General features: G+C 45.1%; 1 protein-coding gene across 1 annotated transcript in view; it reads right to left on the bottom strand.

The window, feature by feature from the left end:
• Positions 1–5,542: 5,542 nt before the first annotated feature.
• ALDH2 (aldehyde dehydrogenase 2 family member) overlaps positions 5,543–24,126 on the bottom strand; it is a 29,659-nt gene continuing 11,075 nt past the window's right edge. The window contains exons 3-13 of the mRNA XM_082853364.1: positions 22,441–22,581; positions 21,222–21,301; positions 18,966–19,077; positions 18,331–18,459; positions 17,781–17,894; positions 15,291–15,393; positions 14,503–14,687; positions 11,903–12,067; positions 9,906–10,063; positions 8,173–8,287; positions 5,543–5,978 (exon numbers count right to left, since the gene is read on the bottom strand). Of these exons, the coding sequence (XP_082709490.1) occupies positions 5,946–5,978; positions 8,173–8,287; positions 9,906–10,063; positions 11,903–12,067; positions 14,503–14,687; positions 15,291–15,393; positions 17,781–17,894; positions 18,331–18,459; positions 18,966–19,077; positions 21,222–21,301; positions 22,441–22,581 (1,335 nt within the window). The 3' untranslated portion in view covers positions 5,543–5,945. The remainder of the gene's footprint in view (positions 5,979–8,172; positions 8,288–9,905; positions 10,064–11,902; positions 12,068–14,502; positions 14,688–15,290; positions 15,394–17,780; positions 17,895–18,330; positions 18,460–18,965; positions 19,078–21,221; positions 21,302–22,440; positions 22,582–24,126) is intronic.

Here is a 24,126-nt window from a genome sequence, read left to right as displayed (position 1 = left end):
AACCATTTTTAAAATTGAAGTATAGTTAATTTACAATGTTGTGTTCCAGGTATACAGAAAAGTGATTCAGTTATATATATATTATATATATATTATATATAATCTTTTTCAGATTCATTTCCATTATAGGTTATTACAAGATTTTGAATATAGTTCCCTGTGCTATACAGTAGGTCCTTGCTTATCTATTTTATATATAGTAGTGTGTATATGTTAATCCAAAACTCCTAATTTATCTCCCCGCCCCCCACTATACTCTTTAGTAACCATAAGTTTGTGAGTCTTTTTCTGTTTTGTAAATAAAATCATTTGTGTAACACCATCTTTGAAAGACACCAGCCTGGTAGGTCTAGCCTATCAGCTCTCGGAGAGGATAACACTGTAGTTGTACTTATTGACCACGAGGTGGCGCCTAGACTTAGAAAACGCCTCATCAGCTCGGGTCTCGGGGCTGCGTAGTTCCTTGTGTCCCTATTCAGCCATTTCCTCTTGGGCACTGGGCAAGGCTAAAGGCAGAAACAGCAGCTTTACACCCAATACTCCTGTGACTGACCCATATCCAAATACCCAGAGAGATTAGGTTATAACCTGAGATCTTTTTGCTTAGATAGCTAGTGTTCTAACTGGTTTGTCACTAAAAGCACAAGGAGATTAATGTGTCTAGGATGTCCGAATCAACATTATAGACATTTCTTAATAGCTAGCATTTCCTTTGTTATTTGTCAGTTTGAAAAACAGATTCCCTTACAATTACAATGAGTCTAATTCACAGGGACTGGGGGCAAGAAACATTACATTCCTCTGTTTTCTCCAATTCACCCCAACAGGGGTTTTGGCAACCCTGAAATATTAAAAGGTCGGCAGTAACTCGGGAAACTCTCCAATCTCTATGTCTTCTCCTTCAGGTAAGAGCACCAGTATTCTTTGGGGGATCCATCCCTCCCTCATTTTCAGCCCAGATGGACTAGAGGGGACTCCAGTCCTGGCCACAAGTGTGGACCATTATGACTCAGGTCTAAGTGAATCATCACATCTCAACCCTCTGGCCACAGTGACTGGTTGAGGGAGGGGCAGGATGTCACATCAGCTGGACCAATTAGCATGAACCTCTTTGCTGGGGCTAGCAAAAAGGGACTTTCTCCTAGCCAGTGGACTTGAGTCTGGCTGGGTGTGAGATGAGAGCTGTTGAGGTCAGTTGGCTCTTCTAAGGATCCAGACCCACCAGAACCAAAATGGGTATGGTCTAAAAATGAAGCCCACCTGGCAGAGGTGGAGCCAAGAGATGGAAACTTTTTGAACTTCTGAATCAAGCCATGGCCAAAGCTGAGATGTCAGGATTTTGGAATATAGGAACGATTTTTTTACACTGGTTTGAATTTGGTTTTCTGACACTTGCAACTAAAATATTCTTAAGTAATACACTGTGTGTTCAGAAAATCTTCCCAGTACTCTCACCCTACATCATGAGATTTGGATTAAATTGGTGGTAAGGTTAGGCATAGGAGAGGCATCACCCAAAATTTTGAGGGTACTGTTTCACATCATGGTAGGGATTGCTATTTGCCTCCCCAAATCCATTTTCCTTTTCTTCTTTAGAATTAAGAACTTCAGTTTTAGCTAGGCACGCTGATCCCTGGCTAAAAAGACAATATTCCTTATCCTTCTTTGCAGCTAGTTGTGGCCATGTATCTTAATTTTGTCCAAAGACATATAAATGGAAGTTTTGTGGGCAACCTCTGGGAAGTTGCCTTATAGAGTAGAGTGTCCCACCTTTCTTTGTCCTTTTTACCATCCTACTCCCTGGAATGTTGATGTGATGGCTGGAATGTTAGCAGCCATGTTAAACCTTGAGGATGAGGGTCATACTCTAGGGATAATGGAACATTGAAATAGTAGGATCCCAGGTTGCTTAAAGACTTTGTGGAATCACATTAATAGCCCTTAACTGCCCAACTTTGGAATTCTTTTACTTGAGAGAGAAATAAACTTTTATCCTTATTTTAGTTGTTATTTTTGCCTGAGAAATGTGGACTGGGAACAAAATCAAGGAGTGGAAGAGTCAGAACCTTGTAACTCAGTGAAAGAGACACCAAACTAGGTAATATAATGCTAGTTTTGCCTCTATAGTTCCTAATTCACTGTTCCTTGTAACCAGTAAAACAAAACATTAAAAGTGTGTTTATTATGATTAACAAAATAAATATTACATTAAAAAATGTGTTTAGTGCATGGAGGGTGACAAAGCCCCCAACACTGTAATCCCACAATCTGGGAGTGTCTAGTCATTTTATTGTGACACTTCACTTTAGTGCAATCGCTTGTTTCATTATCTCCACAGCTAGACTAAGCATTGGAAGCCAGTAATGTCACCAGCATTACTCCCTGAGGAAGCAGTTACCTAGCATAGTACCTAGCCTATGATAAGTGCTACTTAAGACTTCCTGAAACAAGGAATAGATAAATGAATGGAAAAAAGGTAAAATTTTAGAAGTCTAAAAAAATTGCCAGAATGATTTGTTAACACATTGCTGCAAGGGGATGGTAATCTCAGGTCCCCCCATTTGTCTCCTCCAATTTGGCTTGGGCAGTTCCCAAATCTTGTCAGAGAAGCAGTGAACCGAAGGCTATGAATTTGTTCAGTCTGAACTGCTAGAGGGAGACTCTTGGCGCTGGGATGTACAAGGGGTCCTGTTTCCCAAAGTAAGTTTTGCCCACCAGTGGTGTTACTGAGATGACTTCAGGTGGTACAAAGGCAAACTTTGTCTTAATTACATATTTGTAAATTATCCAAAACTTACAAATATGGCCAAGAAGATAAATGCATGTCCTTTCAAAGTCATGCCTAACCCCATTTCACAGGCCCACCCAATGATTTTCTCATTTTCTAGGACAAGGGTCAGCAAGCTACGGCCAGGAAACCAAATCCAGTCCGTGGCCGATTTTTGTACGGCCCTCGAGCTAAGAATGTTGGGTTTTCCCCCATTTTTAAAGAACTAAAAACCAAAAAAGAAAATGTGACAGAGATGTTATGTACCCTGAAAAGCCTAACATGTTTATCACCTTGGCCTTTTACAGAAAAAGCTTGTCAACTCTGCCCTAGGAGATCGTAGCATTGTTTGAATTTGCTGTTAACTAATTAAGAGCTCACTCTGTGAAGTGACCTATAATTTATATATAGATTTATGTCCAGTACAGCTGCAAATGATTTCTATCTGGTAAAAACAAAATGCTCATGGTTAGTTACTGTTTCTTGCTTTCTAGGACATTAACCAGTTTTGTATCTAACCTAGCAATCTTTTTTTTTAATTAATTTATTTTTATATTTTATTTTTGCCTGTGTTGGGTCTTCGTTGCTGCAAAAACCTTTATTAAAATGCCCACAAACGGCCAGTTCCTCAATGATTTTTGAACCTGATTCATCATCTTTTCTTTTTAATTGAAGTATAGTTGATTTACCATGTTGTGTTAGTTTCTGGTGTTCAGCCAAGTGATTCAGTTATATATATTCTTTTTCATATTCTTTTCCATTACGGTTTATTACAAGATATTGAATATAGTTCTTTGTGCTATACAGTAGGACTTTGTTGTTTATCCGCTTCATCATCTTATTAATTAATGAGTAAAATCTTTGACCTGTGTTCATCTTATATTCACATAGGAGTCATGTTTTTAACTTCTGAAAATCAGACTTTGACATGCATTTATTATTGCTTAGGGTAAATGTTTAGCAGATAATAGTGGTACTCCCATTTACATAAAGGGCATAAATTATAGGCAAATAACCCAGGCTCAAACCTTCAAGAATTTAACTTCTGGCAAGAAGCCTGGAAAGCAAGTAAAATACATGAGTATTGTCTAGGGAACATTCTTCCCTGCCTGCAGTCAGCAGGGGCCCTTCTTATCCTTCCATGATGTCATTACCTGATCGCTCTCATTGTCAATATCTGGCATCTATATTATATTATAATCATCACTTTTGAGAGTCTGTTCCCCTCACCAGATCCTGAGCTTCTAGATAGTGTCTTACAAGTCTTATTCGTCTTTGCATCGCCAGTACCTAGCACTCAGTAACCTCCCAGTAAGTGTTTATGATGGATGCATGTGTGAGGGGCGTGACCTTTTCTTCCACCAGGCCCAGCTTAGGCCAGGCATCCCCTTTTGCACTCTCAGAACACCCTCTTCCTGTTATATCCCTATGTTTAATGCCTCTCTCCCCAGGTAGATGCAAGTGCCACGAGGACAGGGACAGACGTTTCAGTTGACCTGGTGCCACCGCGCACCACCTTAAGCCTAAGAAGCTGCAGAGAAGACGGGAGAACGGGGGTGAGCTCAAAGCTCTGCCCTTTGCTGCTCGGTTCACGTGTAATGGCACTGTTGCTGCTGCTCATCATCAAAGCTAAAATACAGAATCATTTCTTGAAGCAACGTCAACTGGAATATCCCATTACTGCTGACTGGTCATAAAATCCTTGTCTCCTCAATGAGGTACACTTATTTCAGCTATAGAATGATTAATTTGTATACATACATATATAAAATCTAAAAGATTAGCTTTACTTGTATTTCATTATTTTAAATTTAGTAACATTGTTTCATCTTTTTTATAATGTCTTCTATTTATGGCAGTTAAATGCTGTTCTTTTTTAGGTATTGCAGTAAGGTATTTTTCAAAATTTTTATCTAAATAAGAGTCAATTTAAAGAAAAAAGTAAATGATAGTACAGGTATATGCATATATGACAAAAATTGAGAAGTGCTATTCAAAGAAGTCCAATTAGTCTCTACTGGAATAGGGATCGCCTATCAAGATGTGGCTTAGCCTCAGTGAAATAAAGCCAGGGGTCAACCAGTGAGCTCCATCACTCCCTGACACTGTCTGCAAATATTATACAGGTGTTTTTTCCTCAGGAAAGGATCAAACTTTGCTTCAAATTCTTAAAGGAATCTGTGACCCAAATGTGATCACTCACAAACTACTACTGTGATTCAATTCTTTTTGCTCCAATTCCATTGCTCACTAAGGAATCTTCTGATTCCTAATTTACTAATAATACTGATTACTAATTTGCCAGGTCCCTTGACTAAAGTAAGGCAGTGTTCTTGATACAAGATTCAAAAGGTCCAGCTATTGGAAATACAGACCTCACTTAAAGTGAGTAAATTGACATCTGGATTTCAAATTAATCTCTTATGAAACTGGTCCAGCAGGAATCTGTCTCATTTGTTCTGACCAAGTTTTTGAACTTAAAACACTGAGAAACAACCTTGGGTGTCAAGTGTGTGTTTCCTGGTTTACCTCCCTCTCTCTGAGGGCAGGGGCTGGGAGTCTTGTGTAGGTGTCATCCTCAGTGTGTCGTACAGGGCCCACCACACATGGGCAGGCCGGAAACATCTGTTAACTACGTGCAGGAAACAAAGGCTATTTATCCACAGTAGGGGATGGGTGACAGTTGTTTACAATGTGACATACACACAGAGGGGACAACATATCTATGTGACAGCATCTCCTTGGGTTGAGATGGAGGAAGAGTTACCTAAAAAGTGAAGAGCAGCACTGTTTTTAATGAGTTTTAGTCCAGAATACAAAGAAAGGTGCTAGTTGCTACTTCAAAGATGGAACAGTGGTAAACAATGGCTTTTTCTTCCCCCATTAAGGCAAGTTACAGAAGTGTTTCAGATGGAATGGATGAGATATTTGAATCTATCTTTGAAAGATCACCCTGAAAGCTAGTAGTATTGTTGCAGTTTAAAAGGCTTTCCATATACCCTTTGTCCCCCACCCACCCTATTTATTGATTCAAATTCTGGAACTTTCTTGATCCAAGAGATTTTTCTGGCAGAATTTCTCTTTTGAGACCTTTAGCATGCAACGGTCATTTTTCTTGGTTTTGTTGCTTATCTCCTTGAACTTTCCATCACTGGATGAGTAAAGCCAGCATGGTTCTTTATGAGTTCTTCTGAGGAACTTTGACTGTGACCTGTAAGAGGGGTGCAGAGAAGCTGTTAAATCTTCATGCTTCCCTTTGGTCTGCAGGCCCCCTCAGCTGGGTGCTGCCTGAGCTATAAACAGAAGGGCTTTCCTGACTTCTAACATCTCGATGGCCAGTGGCCAATCCCAGCAACCGCTAGGGCTGTGTTCTGCATGAGATCACACTCTGCCTCCCCTTGACCTAGTCATTCTCAACCAGGGACAGCTGTGCCCCCCAGAGAACAGTGGGCAATGTCTGGAGACATTTTTGATTGTCACAGTTCAGGGGAGGGTTGCTACAGGCATCTAATGGGCAAAAGTCAGGGATGCTGCTCAACATCCTACGCTGCACATGACAGCCCCACCACAAAGAGTTATCCAACCCCAAGTGTCCACAGTTCCAAGGCTGAGAGACCCTGACCGAGATCCATATGTTCCTCCACAAGAATCAGAGCCAGGAAAAGATAATGTGCTCAAGCTCACAGGTGTCTCAGCGTGTTAGGGGGAAGGTTCCAGATTCAGATGGATATGGGGTTGAAGCCCATCGTTCCCCGCTACTGGGCAAGTGCTTCACCTCTGTGTGACTCGTTCCCTCATCTGTAAAATGGGGTAACAGCAATATCTCTTTCATGGGGTTGTTGTGAGCATTAAATGATGTAACATACATAAGACAGTCTAGCACAGATCCTGGCACAAAGTAAACTTTCAGTAAAAATAAAAAGAAATTTTCTCATCAGTCCCCCTTGCAAACTTGACTTCTGAGACCTTTAGCATGCAACAGTCATTTTTGTTAGTGAATGATAACACAAAAATCCTTATTTTTGTTAGTGTTATCATTCGAGTTCCTAAAGCTCAAAATACAGGACTTTTTTTTTTTTTTTTTTTTTTTAACAGGACTCTTTATCATGAGCACCAAGCACAGTGTGGATGCTGGGCTGAATCAGCTTTGCCCCCTTCACCCACATCCTCTAACCCTCCTAAGCCATCAAGTCCTGCCATTTCTTCAAAAGCCTTCTCGAGTTCTCCCCAACATCTCATTTCCTGAGGGCTCCAGCATTCGCAGCTTACAGTTGGATTCCTCCACAAATCACCTCAACTCAAGCCTCTCCTTTTCAGGCTCTTCCACTGCCCTCCAGTCAATCCTTAAATACTGCAGTTCCTTGGGGCTCAGTCCTAGGCCTCCCTCCTCCCTCACTCCATACCTAAATAATCTCCTCCATAACTATTGTTTTGATGAACAGTTATAGGCTAATGACATCTCAATGTCAATATCAAATCTGGGTCTCACCTCTTGTATATGATGGAAACATTTCAATAAACAGGTAAACATGTTTACTTTATTCCAGTGATCTTCTTGAGAGCTTAGGTTGTATCTTATTAGAGTTTCACACTATATACTGAATGAAGACCACTGTTTACCTTTTCTTGCTCTGTTCCCCCTTTCTCATCCTGCTCCCATCGCCGCCCCCCACCCCCAGGCTGGTTTGCTTGCCCTGTGCCCATTTCTCTTTTCTTAAAATATCATTTGTGAGTATGTTTCCTGGTTAAATTATAATTAGTATTCATTGTAGACAGAAAATCATTTTTACCTTAGTATCTTTCTTTCCTGTCTTTTTTCACCTTGATAAAGATATCTGAGTATCTGTATATGGGCATATACAGTTTTAAAGTTGGGTTTATACTGCATATATCACTTTGTATCCTCCTTTTTTACTTTAAAGGATAAGCATTTTTCATATCAAATATTCTACAAAAATACTTTAACAGCTACTTAATATTCCATAATTTATTGGGCGTTTAGGTTACATCTGATTTTTCCCTGTTGGAGAATGCTGTGATGGCTATTTAGGGAAGTAAAGCTTTCTATTTCTGCTTAGTTCTTCAGGATTGCAGAAGCAAAGGATATGCCCCTTGATATCTAATGCCTCGTAGCTTGATTCTTATTAGAAGTTTTTCCTCGCTGCTTCAGCCCACTGGGATCTTTGCCTCCTCTCAGGTTTTACAGAACTCAGTGTATAACAAAGCCCAGCAAAGGACTGTGTAGGCATAGTGGTGGTCAAGTCCCTACTTATTCCTCATGAGACACAGCAGAGACTGGGTCTTTACCCTCTTTGGTAGCTTCCATGGCTTAAAACAAGAAACTAGCAGTCAATACTGATGGACCCCAGCACAAGGGAGAGGGCTGAGAAGGTGCCCATACTCACAGTTTTCACTTCAGTGTATGCCTGCAGCCCATACTCTCCCAGCTCCCGGCCGCTCCCAGACAGCTTGTAGCCACCAAACGGTGACTGGGCCCCAAACACATCATAGCAGTTGACCCTATAATTTAAGATGAGATTTCAGAAGTAACTTTTGGGGTGGAGGATAAGCATCATACCCCTCGGACCTCCTGTATTGTTCTAAAATTTTATTGAGAAAAATGGATGGGTAGAACCCTACTAATAGCTAGCTATATAGAAGTCAAAAGCAGGCCACATGAAATAAAGCCATAAGTCATCTCATCCTTCCCATTTTAATGAATTATTTTTGCTAATTGGGTATTAAGCTTTTTGGGGCAATTTTTTTTAATTATTAAATTTTAACTGAATTTAAAACTCACCACTTTAAAGGTGCTTTATAGTACATTCAGTGCTTTATAATATATTCACAATGTTGTGCAACCATTACCTCTATATAATTCCAGAACATTTATCACCCCAGAAAGAAATCCTATACCCAATAAGCAGTTACTCCCCATTCCCCCCGCTCCTCCAGCCTCTGGCAGCCCCTAATCTACTTTCTCTCTCTATGGATTTGCCTATTCTGGGCATGTCATATGATGGAATCATATAATATGTGACCTTCTGTGTCTGGCTTATTTCATTTAGTATTATGTTTTCCATGTTGTAGCAGGTTATCAGTACTTCATTTCTTTTTATGGCTGAATATTCCATTGCACAGATAAACCACATTTTGTGTATCCATTCATCAGTTGATAGACATTTAGGTTATTTCCACCTTTTGACTATTGTGAATAATCTATGAACATTCAGATACACTTTTTTGTGTGGATGTATGTTTTTTTTCTCTTGGGTATGTACCCAGGAGTGGAATTGCTGGGTCCTATGATAATTCTATGTTTAACTTATTGAGAACTGCCAGACTTTTCTAGTGGCTGCAACATTTTACATTCCCACCAGCAATATGTAAGGGTTCCAGTTTCTCCACATCCTAACCAACACCTGGTATTTTCTGTTTTTTAAATTACAGCCATCGGAGCTTCCCTGGTGGCGCAGTAGTTAAGAATCCGCCTGCCAGTGCAGGAGACATGGGTTCAAGCCCTGATCCAGGATGATCCCACATGCCGCGGAGCAACTAAGCCCGTGCGCCACAACTACTGAGCCTGCGCTCTAGAGCCCGCAAGCCACAACTACTGAAGCCCACATGACTAGAGCCCGTGCTTCACAACAAGAGAAGCCACCACAATGAGAAGCCCGCGCACCACAACAAAGAGTAGCCCCCACTTGCTGCAACCAGAGAAAAGCCCACATGCAGCAACAAAGACCCAACACAGCCAGAAATAAAATAATTTTTTTAAAAAAATTAAAAATAAATAAATTACAGCCATCCTAGTGGGTGTGCCATAGGTGCTAAGCTTTTAAGACCAGTGTTTACATAGATGTGGGCCCTCAGCTCTGGTCTCCTGCTCTTGTTACAGCTTGGTAAGGAGCCCCAGTCATCCATCTGCTTGCCCAAGAACAGCTGCACGGGCATATGCACCGGAGGGAAGTTTCATCTGGAGGAGAGGGGGAAGGACATCCCCATCTGCTATACCACACCCTGACCCAGGAGGAACTAAGCCCGGCACCCCAATTCTGGGATGTGAGTAGTGGATTCCAGAAGACCCTGGCTTGGGGATCTCTACCTGGGTTGCGAGAGGCTGCTGGGAGGCACTTACCACACGGTGCCAGCCTGGAGGGCTTGGGACAGATAATTGGCCTTGTCCAAGTCCTTTGTGAAGACAGCTGCGGCCAGCCCGTACTTGGAATTGTTGGCTCTCCCAACGACTTCCTCTATGGTCTTGAACTTCAGAATCTGCATCACTGGCCCAAAGATCTGGGGTTAGAGAGCACAGTGGGTGGGTGGGGCAGACACGGAACCACCTGTTACCCAGCTTTCCACAGCGCTGAGCAGATGATTCCAGATGTGGTAGCAAGCCTCCAAACACACCCTAACAGTTCCAGAGGGAGAAGACAGCTCTCACACTCACTGGAATACAAAGGGAAGGAAGCTAAGGGGACTGGTTACCTTCTGTGTGCCATGGACCTTACATACCTTATTTCTAAACAGTCCTGTGAGGTAGGGGCTTGCACTGACAGGTCACATGGAAATATAGTTTCAAAGAATTTCAGTCAGTCATTCAACAAGGCACACACTAGATGCTGAAGAAAAAGCTATGAACAAAATAGGGTCTCTGATCTCAAGATGTTCTGAGTTTATCTTATACTTTCCCTGCCCTATTTCTGAGCCATTTCTTCAAGGCATCCTGGTTCCTTTTAGTGGGCTTTAGTGGGCTTCAGAAACCAAAACATGGGAGCTAGGCGTGCTTGTTGCGGTTAGGGTGTGGCTGCTCTCAGCCCTATCAGGGGAGAGACCCCGGGCAACAGATCCTGATGTAATCAAGTGATTGGCATGTGACCGTGACAAGTGGTGGGAGCCCAGAGGAGCTACCTGGCCTGAGTGATGGGAGGCAGGGGATCAGGGAAGGCCTCGAGAGGTGAGAGTCAAGCTGTGACACCACACGAGCAGAAACTGGCCAAATCAGAGTGAGGATGAGGAGCAGGGAGGAGGGAAATGGAGTTCCAGGCACCAGCACACGCAGCACCCATTCTTACAACATCCCATTCTCCACTAAAGAAACTAGGACTTCTGGAAGAAATCACTGATTCTAGGACTGGGTGGAGAGTGTCAAGACGGAGGTGCGAGAAGACTGCCAGGAGCCCATCATGGTTGGAGCGAGGATTGCGAGACGGGGCATCTTGCACTTCGGGCACTAGCAAAGCAAAGGCAGCCCCCCTGCCCTTCTAGAAAATGGATATTTTCCATTTCCATCAAGATTAAAAAAAAAAAAATAGCATCGAAGTAGTCATGATGGGAAAAGAGGCAGAACTCTATTGTACTCTCTTACCCTGATTTTGCATTTTAATATTATTTTATTTTGAATTATCCATGAAAGGGGGTGGCAGTATAATGTTTTCCCTGCATAGGGCCGCTAAAGGGCTTCATCCTGCTGGGGGAAGTGGAGTGAGTCTGAATCCACAAGGGCAGAGTACACATGTCGGATACCCCTGGATCTCCAGTGTCTGTAGAGCACCTTGCACATAGTAGGAATTCAAAAATTGTTTGTGGTAAGGGATATGGGGATATATATATACGTATAGCTGATTCACTTTGTTATAGAGCAGAAACTAACACACCATTGTAAAGCAATTATACTCCAATAAAGATGTTAAAAAAAAATTTTGTGAAATGAACGAATGAATGAGATGGAGTTACTGCCCTACGTTCGTAATCAGTGCCAAGGGGGAGAGAAGATCAAGGGACTCTCGCCATGTGGGGAAGTCAGCCCTTTGATCTAGTCCAGTGTCTGCTTACATGAAGGCCATGAGAAGGGCTGGGAAGAGTCATTCCTTTAACTCACAGCTCGCAGGGACCAGAACACAAAGGACCTGTAGGCTCTGCTGGGGAATTCAGACGTTCTCCCCAACCACTGGCAGCCATAAGAGACTGAAGAGGAGAGGCACAAGATCAGAAGTGAATTGCAAATCATTTGTCTTATGCAAAGAGCCAGGATTTGGCCCAAGGCCAGCGGATGGGTCCTGGGTCAAGATGCTGGACTGAACTGTCCGCCTCTCCTCCTAGGAACATTCCCTCGAGCGCTGGACGCATGCTAACCTCCTCCTTTGCGATGGTCATGCCATCCTGCACGTCTCCAAACACGGTGGGCTGGATGAAGTAGCCACGGTCAGCAGCCGCCCCTCCACCACACAGCAGCTTCGCCCCCTCCTCCTTCCCAGATTTGATGTAGCCAAGGACCTTCTTAAACTGAGTCTCATCCACCTGAGGGAGAAGGAGCCCAGAGTTACAGAGACCCTACAGCCATACCTCTCCCGGCTTCAGGCTTAGAACCACACAGGCAAGAAGCCAACTGGGAAATGGCCAGATCATGAATAAGCAAGGCCCAAAACATAAGAATAGACTCCACCAAACTCATTAGCCCTCAAAGAAATGAATATCAAAATGAATATCAAGCCTACTGTTTCTGTTTTTCAAGTATGAGATTACTAAAAATTTTAAATAGTAAGAAAATACATTGATACCAAGGGTATGCTGCATACTCTGTAATATTCATACATTATTAGGACTGATACAACATTATAGGTCAATTACACCTCAATTTAAAAAAAAAGAGAAAGGACTGTAAGCTGGTACAGCTCTTCGGGCAAATGGCTTATTAATATCAGACAAAAAATTAGATGTTCATATCCTCTGACCCAGCTATTTAACTTCTAGGAATTTATTCTACATGTGACAAAGGGACCTGAACAAGGATAGTCACTGGGGAACATCTTACAGAAGCAAGAAGTGGAAACAATCCCAAGTATGCATCAGTAGAGGAGCTGGTTAATATGGCACACCCATATGTTGGCAACATTATGGCAACTATATGATTATATATGACTATATATGACTATATATATATGACTATATGATTAACAACAGACCTGTCCACAGACAGACACAGAATGACAGCCTAAGATGTTCTGTAAAGAGGGGGGAAGCTTGTAGGATGATATATATTATATGACCCTACTTTTGCTAAAACAAACATGCCAAAATGTAACTCTGTGTGTATGTGGTTACCTATGAGGAATGGACATGAAGGGGACAAGGGGATCTTATTTTTTACTTTAAACTCTTTTTTATGAAGTTTTTAATACAAATTTGTATTACCTTAATAATTATATAGCCACAAACCACAAAGAAAAATGAGAGAAAAAAAGATGCTGGGATTCACAGCAGCACTATTCACAACAGCTAAAAAGTAGAAACAACCCAAGGGTCTATCAGCAGATGAATGGATAAAGAAAATGTGGTCTATCCATTCAGTAGCATATTATTCAGCCATGAAAAGTAATGAGCCATCAAGTCACGAAAAGACATAGAGGAAACTTAAATGTACATTGCTAAGTAAAAGGCAATCTGGGGGAAAAAGAAAAAGAGGAAGAAGCCTAATCTGAAAAGGCTACAGACTATATGATTCCAACTATATGACATTCTGGAAAAGACAAAACTATAGAGACAGTAAAAAGATCAGTGGTTCAAGGGTTAGGGGGAGGGAGGAATGAACTGGTGGAGCACAGGAGATTTTTAGGGCACTGAAACTATTTTGTGTGATACCGTAATCATGGGTACATGTCTTGATTCATTTGTCAAAACCCACAGAATGTACAACACCAGGAGTGAACTGTAATGTTAACTACGGACTTCATTTAATAATCATATATCAATACTGGCTCATCAAATTATAACAAATGTATCACACCAATGCAAGATATTAATAATAGGAGAAACTAGGGGATGGGGAGGTTAGGGGATATATGGGAACTCTGTACTTTCTGCTCATTTTTCTAAAAGAATAGAATCTATTAATTAAAAAAAAAAAAAAGGCTGCCTTGGCCAGCACTGGAGCCTGGGGAGTAGACACAAGGAACGCAGACATCCCCAGGACAATGAAGCCTGCAGAGAGGCCCCTGTTGGCCCCAGAAGTGGGCTCAGGGCCGCGTGCAAGGGATTTGTGAGAGGAAGCATCCCTGACCCAGTGGATTCCTCATCCCTGGGAGGAGGAGGCTGGAGGAGACCAGCACAGGGCCCTGTGGAGAGTGAGCCCAAGACAGGCTGGGTCTAAGGCCAATGCTGGAAAAAGGATCAGGATGTGATGGGGTGAGGCACTGTGTTTCCTTTTGTTATAATTACTATTGACTATATTTTTATTAGTTAAAATGAATACGTGCTCACTGTAAAAAAAAAAAAAATTTTTTTAATTTTGAATCAAACAGCTCAGAACAGTATAAAGTGAAATGAAGTCCCTCTGCTACAACAGCCCTCCGCCCTCCTCCCAGACGTAACTGCGATTAACAACAGGTATGTGTGTGTCTTTCTGGCAGATGCATTTATATGGATGGCCAAGGTCCAGGAAACATGCATTCCCTTTCTCACAGCGATTCCTCATATTTATTATGTGTATGTAATTTACAAAGGGCTTTCCATTATTAATTTCCACTTCACGGCCACTCTGTGAGTTACGAAGGACAGGCTTTATGGATGAGAGAATGGTGGCTCGGAGAGAGCATGTGGCTTCCCAAGGGCACACAGCTGGTACCTGGCAGAGCTGAGACTTGAAGCCAGGCCTGCCGGATTCAGAGTTCAAGGCCCTTTCCGCTTCTCCATGGTGGCTCCAGACACCGAGACCTGCGTACAACCACTGGGCTTACCTGCGGCCCCTGCTCAGTTCGGCTGTCAAAGGGGTTCCCGACCACACGAGACCTGGCCCGGGCAACACTCCGCTCCACAAACTCGGTGTAAACGTCCTCCTGCACAAAGGTCCGGGAGCCTGCACAGCAGCACTGGCCCTGGTTGAAGAACAGGGCGAAGTGGGCCTGCTCCACAGCCCAGTCCACTGAGGAGGCAGAAGGCAACCATAAGAAGAGGATAAGGAGGAGCCTGGCCCCAGTGGCTGCTACCCTTAACCCGTTAACACTACCAGCAGCGTTCATGCCTGCTGGGTGCCAGACTCTGTGTGGGAACAAGGCAAGGCCGATCGCTCCCTTCTCTGAGTGTGGAGACCAAGTGGCAGATAGACACAAAGGACAGTGGTCATCACCCACTATGGTAATAGAGCCAAGGGCGGCTGGAGGACCAAACCAGCTGGCCTATGGCCATCAGGGAAGACTCCCTCAAGGAGGACGAATCTGGGAGCACCTCAGGAGGACCAGGAAAAAGGATGTGATGGAGGAAAAGTAGTCTAATCTGAAAGCATGCTGCATTCTTGTGCAAGTGAGTAGTTCAGCCTGGCTGGATTACAGGGAGCAGAGAGGAGAAAGGCTGGGGGAGAGGCCACATCGTGTAGGCCAGAGGGCCATGCTGAGGAGTCTTACTTTCATCCTGAGGCCCTGGGGGCAGAAACCAATCCGAGGGATGCTGAGGATTGCGGAACTGAGTGGAACCACAGAATACAGAGCTAGCAGCAGGTTGATATCAGACCTCCCCCCTGAAAACTTACTGTCAGCATCTGACATGATGATATTGGGACTCTTTCCTCCTAGCTCCAGGGTCACTCTCTTGAGGTTACTGTTCCCCGCAGCAGTCTGGATTAGGTGGCCAACCTACAGGGAAGCAGGAACAGAGACAAACTCAGCGGAGGAAAACAAAACCAAATGTTCTCAGACACACAGAACACAAGCCCCCGCAACCTGAGGGAGTAGCTGGACTACAAGAGACCTGGAGAATTTCACCAAATCTGGCCATTCACTTACCATCACTGCCCCAGCCTCTGAGCTCGTAGGATGACAATGTCAGTAACGACACGAGCAGGGTCATTGCTGTGTGGCTTCTACACACTCAGCACCACCTACATACCAGACACTGTGCTAAGTGTTTTGTGTGCATTAAGTTCAACCCTCACAACAACCTCAGAGGTAGGGCCGACTCTTTCCCTTGATATAGAAATGGGAGCTATAGCTCAGAATGGTCAAGTCACTTGCCCAAAGTCACACAGTAAATGTGGAGTCAGAATTCACATTTGGGCAAACTGCATCCAGCACCAGTTCAGACCTGCTATCCTGCCTCATTCTCACAGTGTTTTAAATGGTATCTCCTAGCACAGGGCAAGGATGGGGTGCTTCTCACCTCCATATTCCAAGAGCCTGGCACAAAGAACCCCTGTGCTTATCTGTTGAATGAGCACACATACCGCGGTCAAGAAACCATCCCGTCTGACTTCCCTGGTGGTACAGTGGTTAAGAATCCGTCTGTCAATGCAGGGGGACACGGGTACGAGCCCTGGTCCAGGAAGATCCCACATGCCACGGAGCAACTAAGCCCATGTGCCACAACTACTGAAGCCCGCGCGCCTAGAGCCCGCGAGCCACAACTACTGAAGCCTGCGCCTAGAGCCCGTGCTCCGCAACAGGAGAAGCCACTGCAATAAGAAGCCCGCGCACTGCAACGAAGAGTAGCCCCCGCTCGCTGCAACTAGAGAAAGCCCGTGCACAGCAACGAAGACCCAACACAGCCAAAAATAAATTAATTTAAAAAGAAAGAAAGAAAGAAACCATCCCATCTGCAAGATTCTCAACATCCCCTTGAGGCATTAATTTAGGTGGTGACTAAGCCAAGAAAGAGCCTGCACTGTGTCATCTAGGCCACAGTTCTGCCCTCCCGCAACCGCCATCTCTGCATACAGACTGAATGTCTGAAGGTAACTTTACCTTGGGGATCATTTTAAAGATCACCTTTATTATACTATTCAGCATGCCTTCTCTAAAGTCATGCAATGAAGGCTTCCAAGAATTCAAGGATAGGAAAAATGAATTTTGTCCCTGCTTTCAAGGTGATTATGTTTAAGGAATCTCCAGGCATCTTATATGTCTTTGTCTCTCCGGGGCCTGGCACAGAGCGGCACTCACTCATTCATTCACTCACTGAGCACTTACTCTGGGCTAGACTTTTGCTGAATACATCATAAGCTTTATCTCACTCAGGCCAACCCTGGGAGGTGGGCACAGTTATTATCCCTATTTTATAGGTGGGGAAAAGGAGGCTTCAGGAGGCTGACTTGCCTAAGGTCACATAGCTAAGTAAGTGCTGCTGAAACAGTTAGTTTGACTCCAAAGCGCATTATCTTCCCCACTACACCACACCCACTATCTGTACTGCATAGATACTGCCATCCTCATTTTTTTTTTTTTTTTTTTTTTTTGCGGTACACGGGCCTCTCACTGCTGTGGCCTCTCCCGTTGTGGAGCACAGGCTCCGGACGCGCAGGCTCAGCGGCCATGGCTCACGGGCCCAGCCGCTCCGCGGCATGTGGGATCTTCCCGGACCGGGGCACGAACCCGTGTCCCCTACATCGGCAGGCAGACTCTCAACCACTGCGCCACCAGGGAAGCCCACTGCCATCCTCATTTTAAACACAATGAATGGAGCCCCCAAAGACACTCAGTGAATTGCCTCATGTCATAATGACAAGGCTGGGATTTGAACTCATGTCTCCCTAAAGCCCACTCTCTTTCATTGCCAGGGCAGTGCCAGTCAAAGAGTCTGACACAGCCGAGGTGCTTTGACCTTGGGCAGGCAGTCAGCTCTGGGCTTTATAAAGTCTAGACATAGACAGTCCTGGCCTCTTTATCCCACATGGGATGCCAGGCCACCCCCCTACAGCAACTGGAGTGTCAACCAATCCACAAAGGGTTCCACCCTGATGGTCCCTGCTGGCACACATGGGGCCCCTCACTTGAGCTACTCAAAGGCAGTCCTGGGGTAGACCCCCATGCAGTACCCAGAGGCTAATCTTATTTTACTTTATTTTAGCTGTGCTGCACGGCTTGCGGGATCTTAGTTCCCCAACCAGGGGCTGAACCTGGGCCACAGCGGTGAAAGCACCGAGTCCTAACCACTGGACCGCCAGAATAGTCTTGAACGCATCATCCTTTGAGGACTGGGGGCGTTTGAGCCAAACATACCACAAGCTTGAGGTCCTAGGATGCCTTACCTCAGTGGAGCCTGTGAAGGCCACTTTGTCCACATCCTCATGAGAGGCAACGGCGGCCCCAGCCGTGGGGCCAAATCCAGGTATGATATTGACCACGCCAGGAGGAAAGCCGGCCTGTAGGCAAACACCAGGGACACTGGGAGTCGTTCTCCCGCTCCAAAGGGTCTGGACAGAGGAATACACATCCCCTCCCAGAAGCTGCGGCAGTCTGCCCAGCACACAGGTGAGCAGTCTTACCGGGTACTGCTCAGGAATTCCAAATGGTGCAGCAAGGAGGCTGTTTTGTGGGATTCCCTGTGCCCTTTGCCCCTGCCCCCATGGCACTCACTTAGAATGGTTTTCATCCTTCAGAGGGGTCTTGCAATGAAACCCAATGTAGAAGAGAGGTGGTGCGGGTCACTTCAGCTGAAGTGTGATGAGCAGGGATGAGGGGGGTTCACTTCCTTCTCTACAAATACCCGTCCCCACTACGGGGGCCCCTCATCAGCACTCCTATAGAGCAAGCCTCTACAAAGGCATATAGAGGTCAAGATGGACGCAAGCCACGCACCTCCTTAATCAAGTTGGCCACATAGAGGGCAGTGAGTGGAGTCTGCTCAGCCACCTTCATCACAACCACGTTTCCAGTCGCCAAGGCTGGGCCCAGTTTCCATGCTTGCATCAAGAGCGGGAAGTTCCACTGCAATCAACAACAGCCACTCCCGAAATCTCGGCCGAGAGCTGCACTGGCAGCAGAAAGTGGCAGCCAGGGAGCAGAAGCAACACCAGGTTCTCTGAACCTCTCGTGTTCCCCTCACCACTCAATTGTAGATTTAAGACAGATAAACAAGGCAGGTGGTGGATGATAATATTAGTGACTCGCATTCATGCTTTTCCATACTAGGCACCATGCTACATCATCGCCTTCAATCCTCCCTACTGCCCTAAGACAGCTACTATCACTTCCACTTTTCAGATAAGGAAACCAAGTCCTAGGGGGATAAGTGACTTGTCCAAGGTCACAGAGTTCACCCGTGGCAGGGCTGGTTGGCTTTGTTAAAGACCATGTTCTCAACCACTGCCCAGGCCGCCTTCCAACATCACCCCACAGACCCTCCCACCTTGGCAATGAACCTGCCCAAGATTGCTGCCTCTCACAGCACTCCTGATAAACCTTCATTTGTTTATTATGAGTCTAACACTCACCGGGATGATCTGCCCGCACACTCCCACAGGTTCATGGCGGGTGTAGCTGAAGTAGTCCCCATCGATGGGAATGGTTTTTCCATGGTACTTATCAGCCCAGCCTGCATAGTAACTTAAAAAAAAAAAAAAAAAATCCAAACTCCGTCAATGACTGTCAGGGACCCCTGTAAACTCTGGCAGAAAGAGAAGACTCAAACTGGTCCAACTGGGTCTTTCTGATAATTGCCCTGGCTCTGGGCTTATTTCCAGAAAGACTTAACTAACTGCTAGGGTCACAATATTTCATTCTTGGTAACTAACCTCTAAGCCTTAGAATCACCTGGGGTGCTCATAAAAAACACCAAATTCCAGGTACCCACTTCTGACCTACTCAACTGACTCTGGGGCTGATGCCCAGGAATCAGTATTTTTAATAAACATTCAGATTTATTAAACTGTGACTGTCGCACCAGCCCAGCACCACAGATTAGCATCTGAGAACCATGGATCGACTCTAGTGGGAAAGTGCAAACCCATCTAACAGCTGGCACTTGCTGTGTGCAGAGCATTGTACTAAGACTGAGTGAACAGTGACCAGAAACAAATCAATGACTGGGTCCCAACCCTGTAAAGCTTACCATCCAGACACACAGGGACACAAATGGCAAAAACACAGCAAATTAGAGCTGGGGGGAAAAGAAGAGTCATGTGTTTATAGTATGTGATGATTTTCAGGGAAGTAGGAAGAATGAAAGATGGGGGAGAGATGCAACATGCAGTGTAAAAGAGAGATTTCTGAAATGAATGTGTCTGCTGAGGTTAGCCTGAGACCAGACTTGACCTGGGTGTGAACATAGGTTTGTGACGCCAGGGAGAAAAATAGCCACGGAGTTGCCAATCTGTACAAATTAAGGCATCGCTGTTCCCTTCTTCCCAGGTCTGTATTATGTGTCTTTGCACGCCTCAAAACAGGTATTTAATGGGCACAGAGGCACTGCTAAAACACAGGAAGGCCTGGGGCTCTGCCTGCTGTTCACCAGGCTGCTCCCTCCGGGGCGTCCTTGCAGAGCATTCTCTATCTTGGCACTGCTGCCATTTGGGGCTGGAAAATTCTTTGCTGTGGGAGGCTGTCCTGTGCACTGCAGGATTTTTAAAGCATCCCTGGCATCTATGCACCAGATGCCAATAGCACCCCTCCCTTCCAGTTGTGACAACCAAAAACGTCTCCAGATATTAGCCACTGTGCCCTGGAAGACGCAACTGCCCTGGTTGAGAAACCCTGTTATGGGGAATAACTACAGTTTTGTTGTCCAACCCATACTTTTCTGGCACCGCTTCTTCCTCTCCACCTCTGTCCACATGGTCACGGAGGAACAGCCATTATTTGAACAATGATCTGTCCACCTGAACCACATCTGGTCAGACTCAAGGCCAGCCAGTCAGGGCCCCCCTTCCAGGAATTTGGCACGAGGACTAAGGGACTGCAGCTTAGTCTGGCCGGAAGCACTCATACAGCAGCCAGCCCAGGTGTGAGCAACCGGGTTCCAACATGCAGACTGGCCCCAGGAGAGGCCAGTGTAGTTGAGAGAAGAAGGAAGCAAGTAGGCAGCAGTTAGACTGAATGGCCTTCTGGATTTCAGACCCCTCACTCTCCACAGTTGCCCAAGTTAGGCTGAATGAGTTCCTGTTACCTATGACCCAAGGGCTCTGACAAAGCTCTTATTCCTCATCTTGTATTTCTTGGTTATTAAAATGTTTATGATTAAACTAAACCCAGAGCTAGCAAGAGGAAGCAAATAATGAAGATCAGAGCAGAGATAGGTGAAATGAAAAACAGAAAAACAACAGAGAATCAACAAATCCACAAGCTGGTTCTTTGAAAACATTCACTAAATTGACAAACCTTTAGCCAAACTAAGAAAAAAAGGGAGAAGCACAAATAACTAAAATCAGAAATGGAAGTAGGGACATTATAAAAACGAGATAAAAATCATTATAAGAGAATAGTATGTGCAACTGTAGTCAACAAATTAGATAACCTAGAAGAAATGGACAAATTCCAACTAACATATAAATTACCAAAACTGAAAGAGAAAACGTGTATGACTCAATTACAGTTTTGGCATTGAGGGATGATTCCCATGAGATGGAGTCTAACTAGAATACATTTCTCCAACTCCTGTGGATCCTTTTACATTATTCTGTTTCCACCCCTCCAGCAACACTCCCTCCCCTCTGGCACGGCCAGAACAAAGAACAGGAAGCCTGAGCCCATACCGGAGACATTTGAGAACCATGTCCAAATCCACCAGGTAGGAAATGACGTAGGGCTTGCCGTTGTCCAGGGTCTCCAAGGCCTGAGCAAAGACAACAAGATCAACACGGACATGGGGGCACAGGAATGAATCAGTAAATCGGGTGACAAACAGCATTGAGGCTCAGCATGGTCTCAGAAGGGCTGGTGGCCCCTTTGTGCTGAATTTTGAGGCATTTCTGGGCCTCTTCAATGGCAGGGAGCAAGAGGAGGGGGATGGGAGGAAGGATGCACCAACTTCTCATTCAATCATTTCACTATATTTTTTTCAAGCTTCTACTCTATGGCGGATCCAGGTGCTAGGAATACAGAGGCAATCATGGAGCTTATAGAACAAAATGCCTTTGTAAAGCAATTATATTCCAATAAGGATGTTAAAAAAAGAAAAAAGAGCAAAAAGCCAGCAAATAATGACATGAATTAGTCACAAGTGTTAGAAGAGTGTTACAAAGTGCCCAACCCAGCTGGAGAAACTCCAGCCTGATAAGCACCCTTTAGGCTAAAACCTGAAGGATATGTAGGAGGAACAAGGCAAAGGGGAAGGTATGAATGGTGACAAAGGGAAGAGTACCCTGCGCAGAGGAAACAGCATGTGCAAAGGCCCAAAGCCTGGCAGCGAAGAAGTTGAGGGAAAGCTGGTGAGTTGAGCTGTGTGTGTGAGGGCCACAGTTGGGAGACAGAGCCAGATCAGGAAGGCCTAGTAGATTATGTTGAGGGAACAGGGCTTTATCCTAAGGACACAGAATGTGATGGAAGGCTTAAGAGCAGAGTGCCATGGTATAATTTGCCTTCTAGAAGCTTCACTCTGGCTGCTATGTGCAGTATGGACTGGGGGAGGAGAGGGTATTGCCTCCTGGTTTCTTCTGCCTCTTGCAGACAGGGAGGAGGCCCACCACACAGAGAGGGTCTGGGAGAGGTGTCCATCCCTCTGGGGGGTCTCTCTCCAGGAAGGCTTCCCCATCATAGCCCCCTCCCCACCCGAGTCTCCTCCTTTCTTAGCCAAACCCACTGCATCAAAGGAAACACTAAGAGGCTTCCCAGGATGGTATAGGAGAGTACCCCAAAGGTGTCCAGCCTACGCCATTCTGGCCAGTTACTTGTCAGCAAGGCAACACTTTCCTGGCTATCCGTGGGATATCCATTCGCCATGTGGGATGAGAGGGGAGAGGGTGGAGAACTTACTGCCAGGTAGGTCCGGTCCCGCTCAATCAGATCAGCCAGGCGGTTCAGCAGCCAGCCCCTTTTGGACGCATCCATGCGGCGCCAGGGCGAGCCCAGCTGGAATGCAGCCCGGGCAGCCTTCACTGCCCTGTCCACGTCTTCCTGGAAAACACCCACCGAGGTACTTCAGGCCTTCTCAGCAATAACCACCTCCAAATGCCTCCTGCCCCGCTGCCGAACGTGCCCACAGGAGCTTCAGTCAATGCCTGTGTGGGAACTGCCCCAAACAGTTCCTCCCAGCCTCAAAAGGGCTCTGTTTGACCAGCTTCAGAATTAAATGACTGGGCTTCTCTCCTTCCCAGCAATCATGGTGGGAATGAGGATCCTGATGGTTTCCATTTCTGGATTTCCATTTCAAAATCCCCCAAAGAGTTAACGTAGGGAGAGGCACTCAGGGATCAGCACTAAGAAATTGGCCATTTTTCCCCCTCTTCCTTTCAAAACAAGCCCAGTGAAATTAACCATTCCTTCGGAGACGACTGGCAGTCTCCAACTAATGCAGGTTTAACCAGCTTCCCTCTCCTGGGAAAGCAATAAAATCAACACAGCTAGCATTTTCCATATAGGGTGATGTGTATCAGGAGGTACGGAGCATGGTTTTCATTAATATTAAATACATTTACCATTAGACTACTCTATGAGCCAGGAGAGTATTCACCCTTCCTTTTAGCAAAGGGAGAAAGGCCTTAAATGTACATATAGAAGACTGTTTTAAAGCAGAGGACAGGAGGCATTCTTGAATTATTTTTAATGCTTTTTCTATTTTAATAAATGAAATGTTTTTTACTGAAAGTTTAATTTTTTTTTTTTTGCGGTACGCGGGCCTCTCACTGTTGTGGCCTCACCCATTGCGAAGCACAGGCTCCGGACGCGCAGGCTCAGCGGCCATGGCTCACGGGCCCAGCCGCTCCGCGGCATGTGGGATCTTCCCGGACCAGGGCACGAACCCACGTCCCCTGCATCGGCAGGCGGACTCTCAACCACGGCGCCACCAGGGGAGCCCCTGAAAGTCTAATTTTTTACTTTAAAATTAGTATTACTGTTTTTTCATTACTATGGGTATATATAATCAAATCCAAATATACTATAGACACCATAGCTAGATCTCAGGAGATCTGAATTCTGCTGAAGAAGATTTCCATCTAGCTCTGTACTTCCCTTCTCTGACCTTCAACTTCCAGGTCTGAAATGGACAGATTGGATTAGATGTTCTCAAATTAAATTCCAAGTCTACAATCCTGCAACTGTATGAATTTTTTTATATTTTATTTTTAATATATCTTTATTGGTGTATAACCTGCTTCACAATACTGTGCTAGCCTCTGTGGCACAACAAAGTGAATCAGCCACATGCACACATATATCCCCTCCCTCTCGAGCCTCCCTCCCACCGTCCCTATCCCACCCCTCTAGGTTGTCCCAAACCACGGAGCTGATCTCCCTGTGCTATGCTGCTGCTTTCCACTAGCTAGCTATCTATTTTACATTTGGTAGTGTATATATGTCGATGCTACTCTTACTTCGCCCCAGCTTCCCCCTCCCCGCCGTGTCCTCAAGTCCATTCTCTACGTCTGTCTACGTCTTTATTCCTGCCCTGCCACTAGGTTCATCAGTACCTTTTTTTCTTTTTAGATTCCATATATATGC

The sequence above is a fragment of the Leucopleurus acutus genome (genome assembly GCF_964270905.1).
Source record: "Leucopleurus acutus genome assembly, chromosome: 13".
NCBI classification, from domain to species: domain Eukaryota; kingdom Metazoa; phylum Chordata; class Mammalia; order Artiodactyla; family Delphinidae; genus Leucopleurus; species Leucopleurus acutus.
The sequence above is the reverse complement of the archived record's forward strand: the minus strand, read 5'-3'. Positions and strand labels throughout refer to the sequence as shown.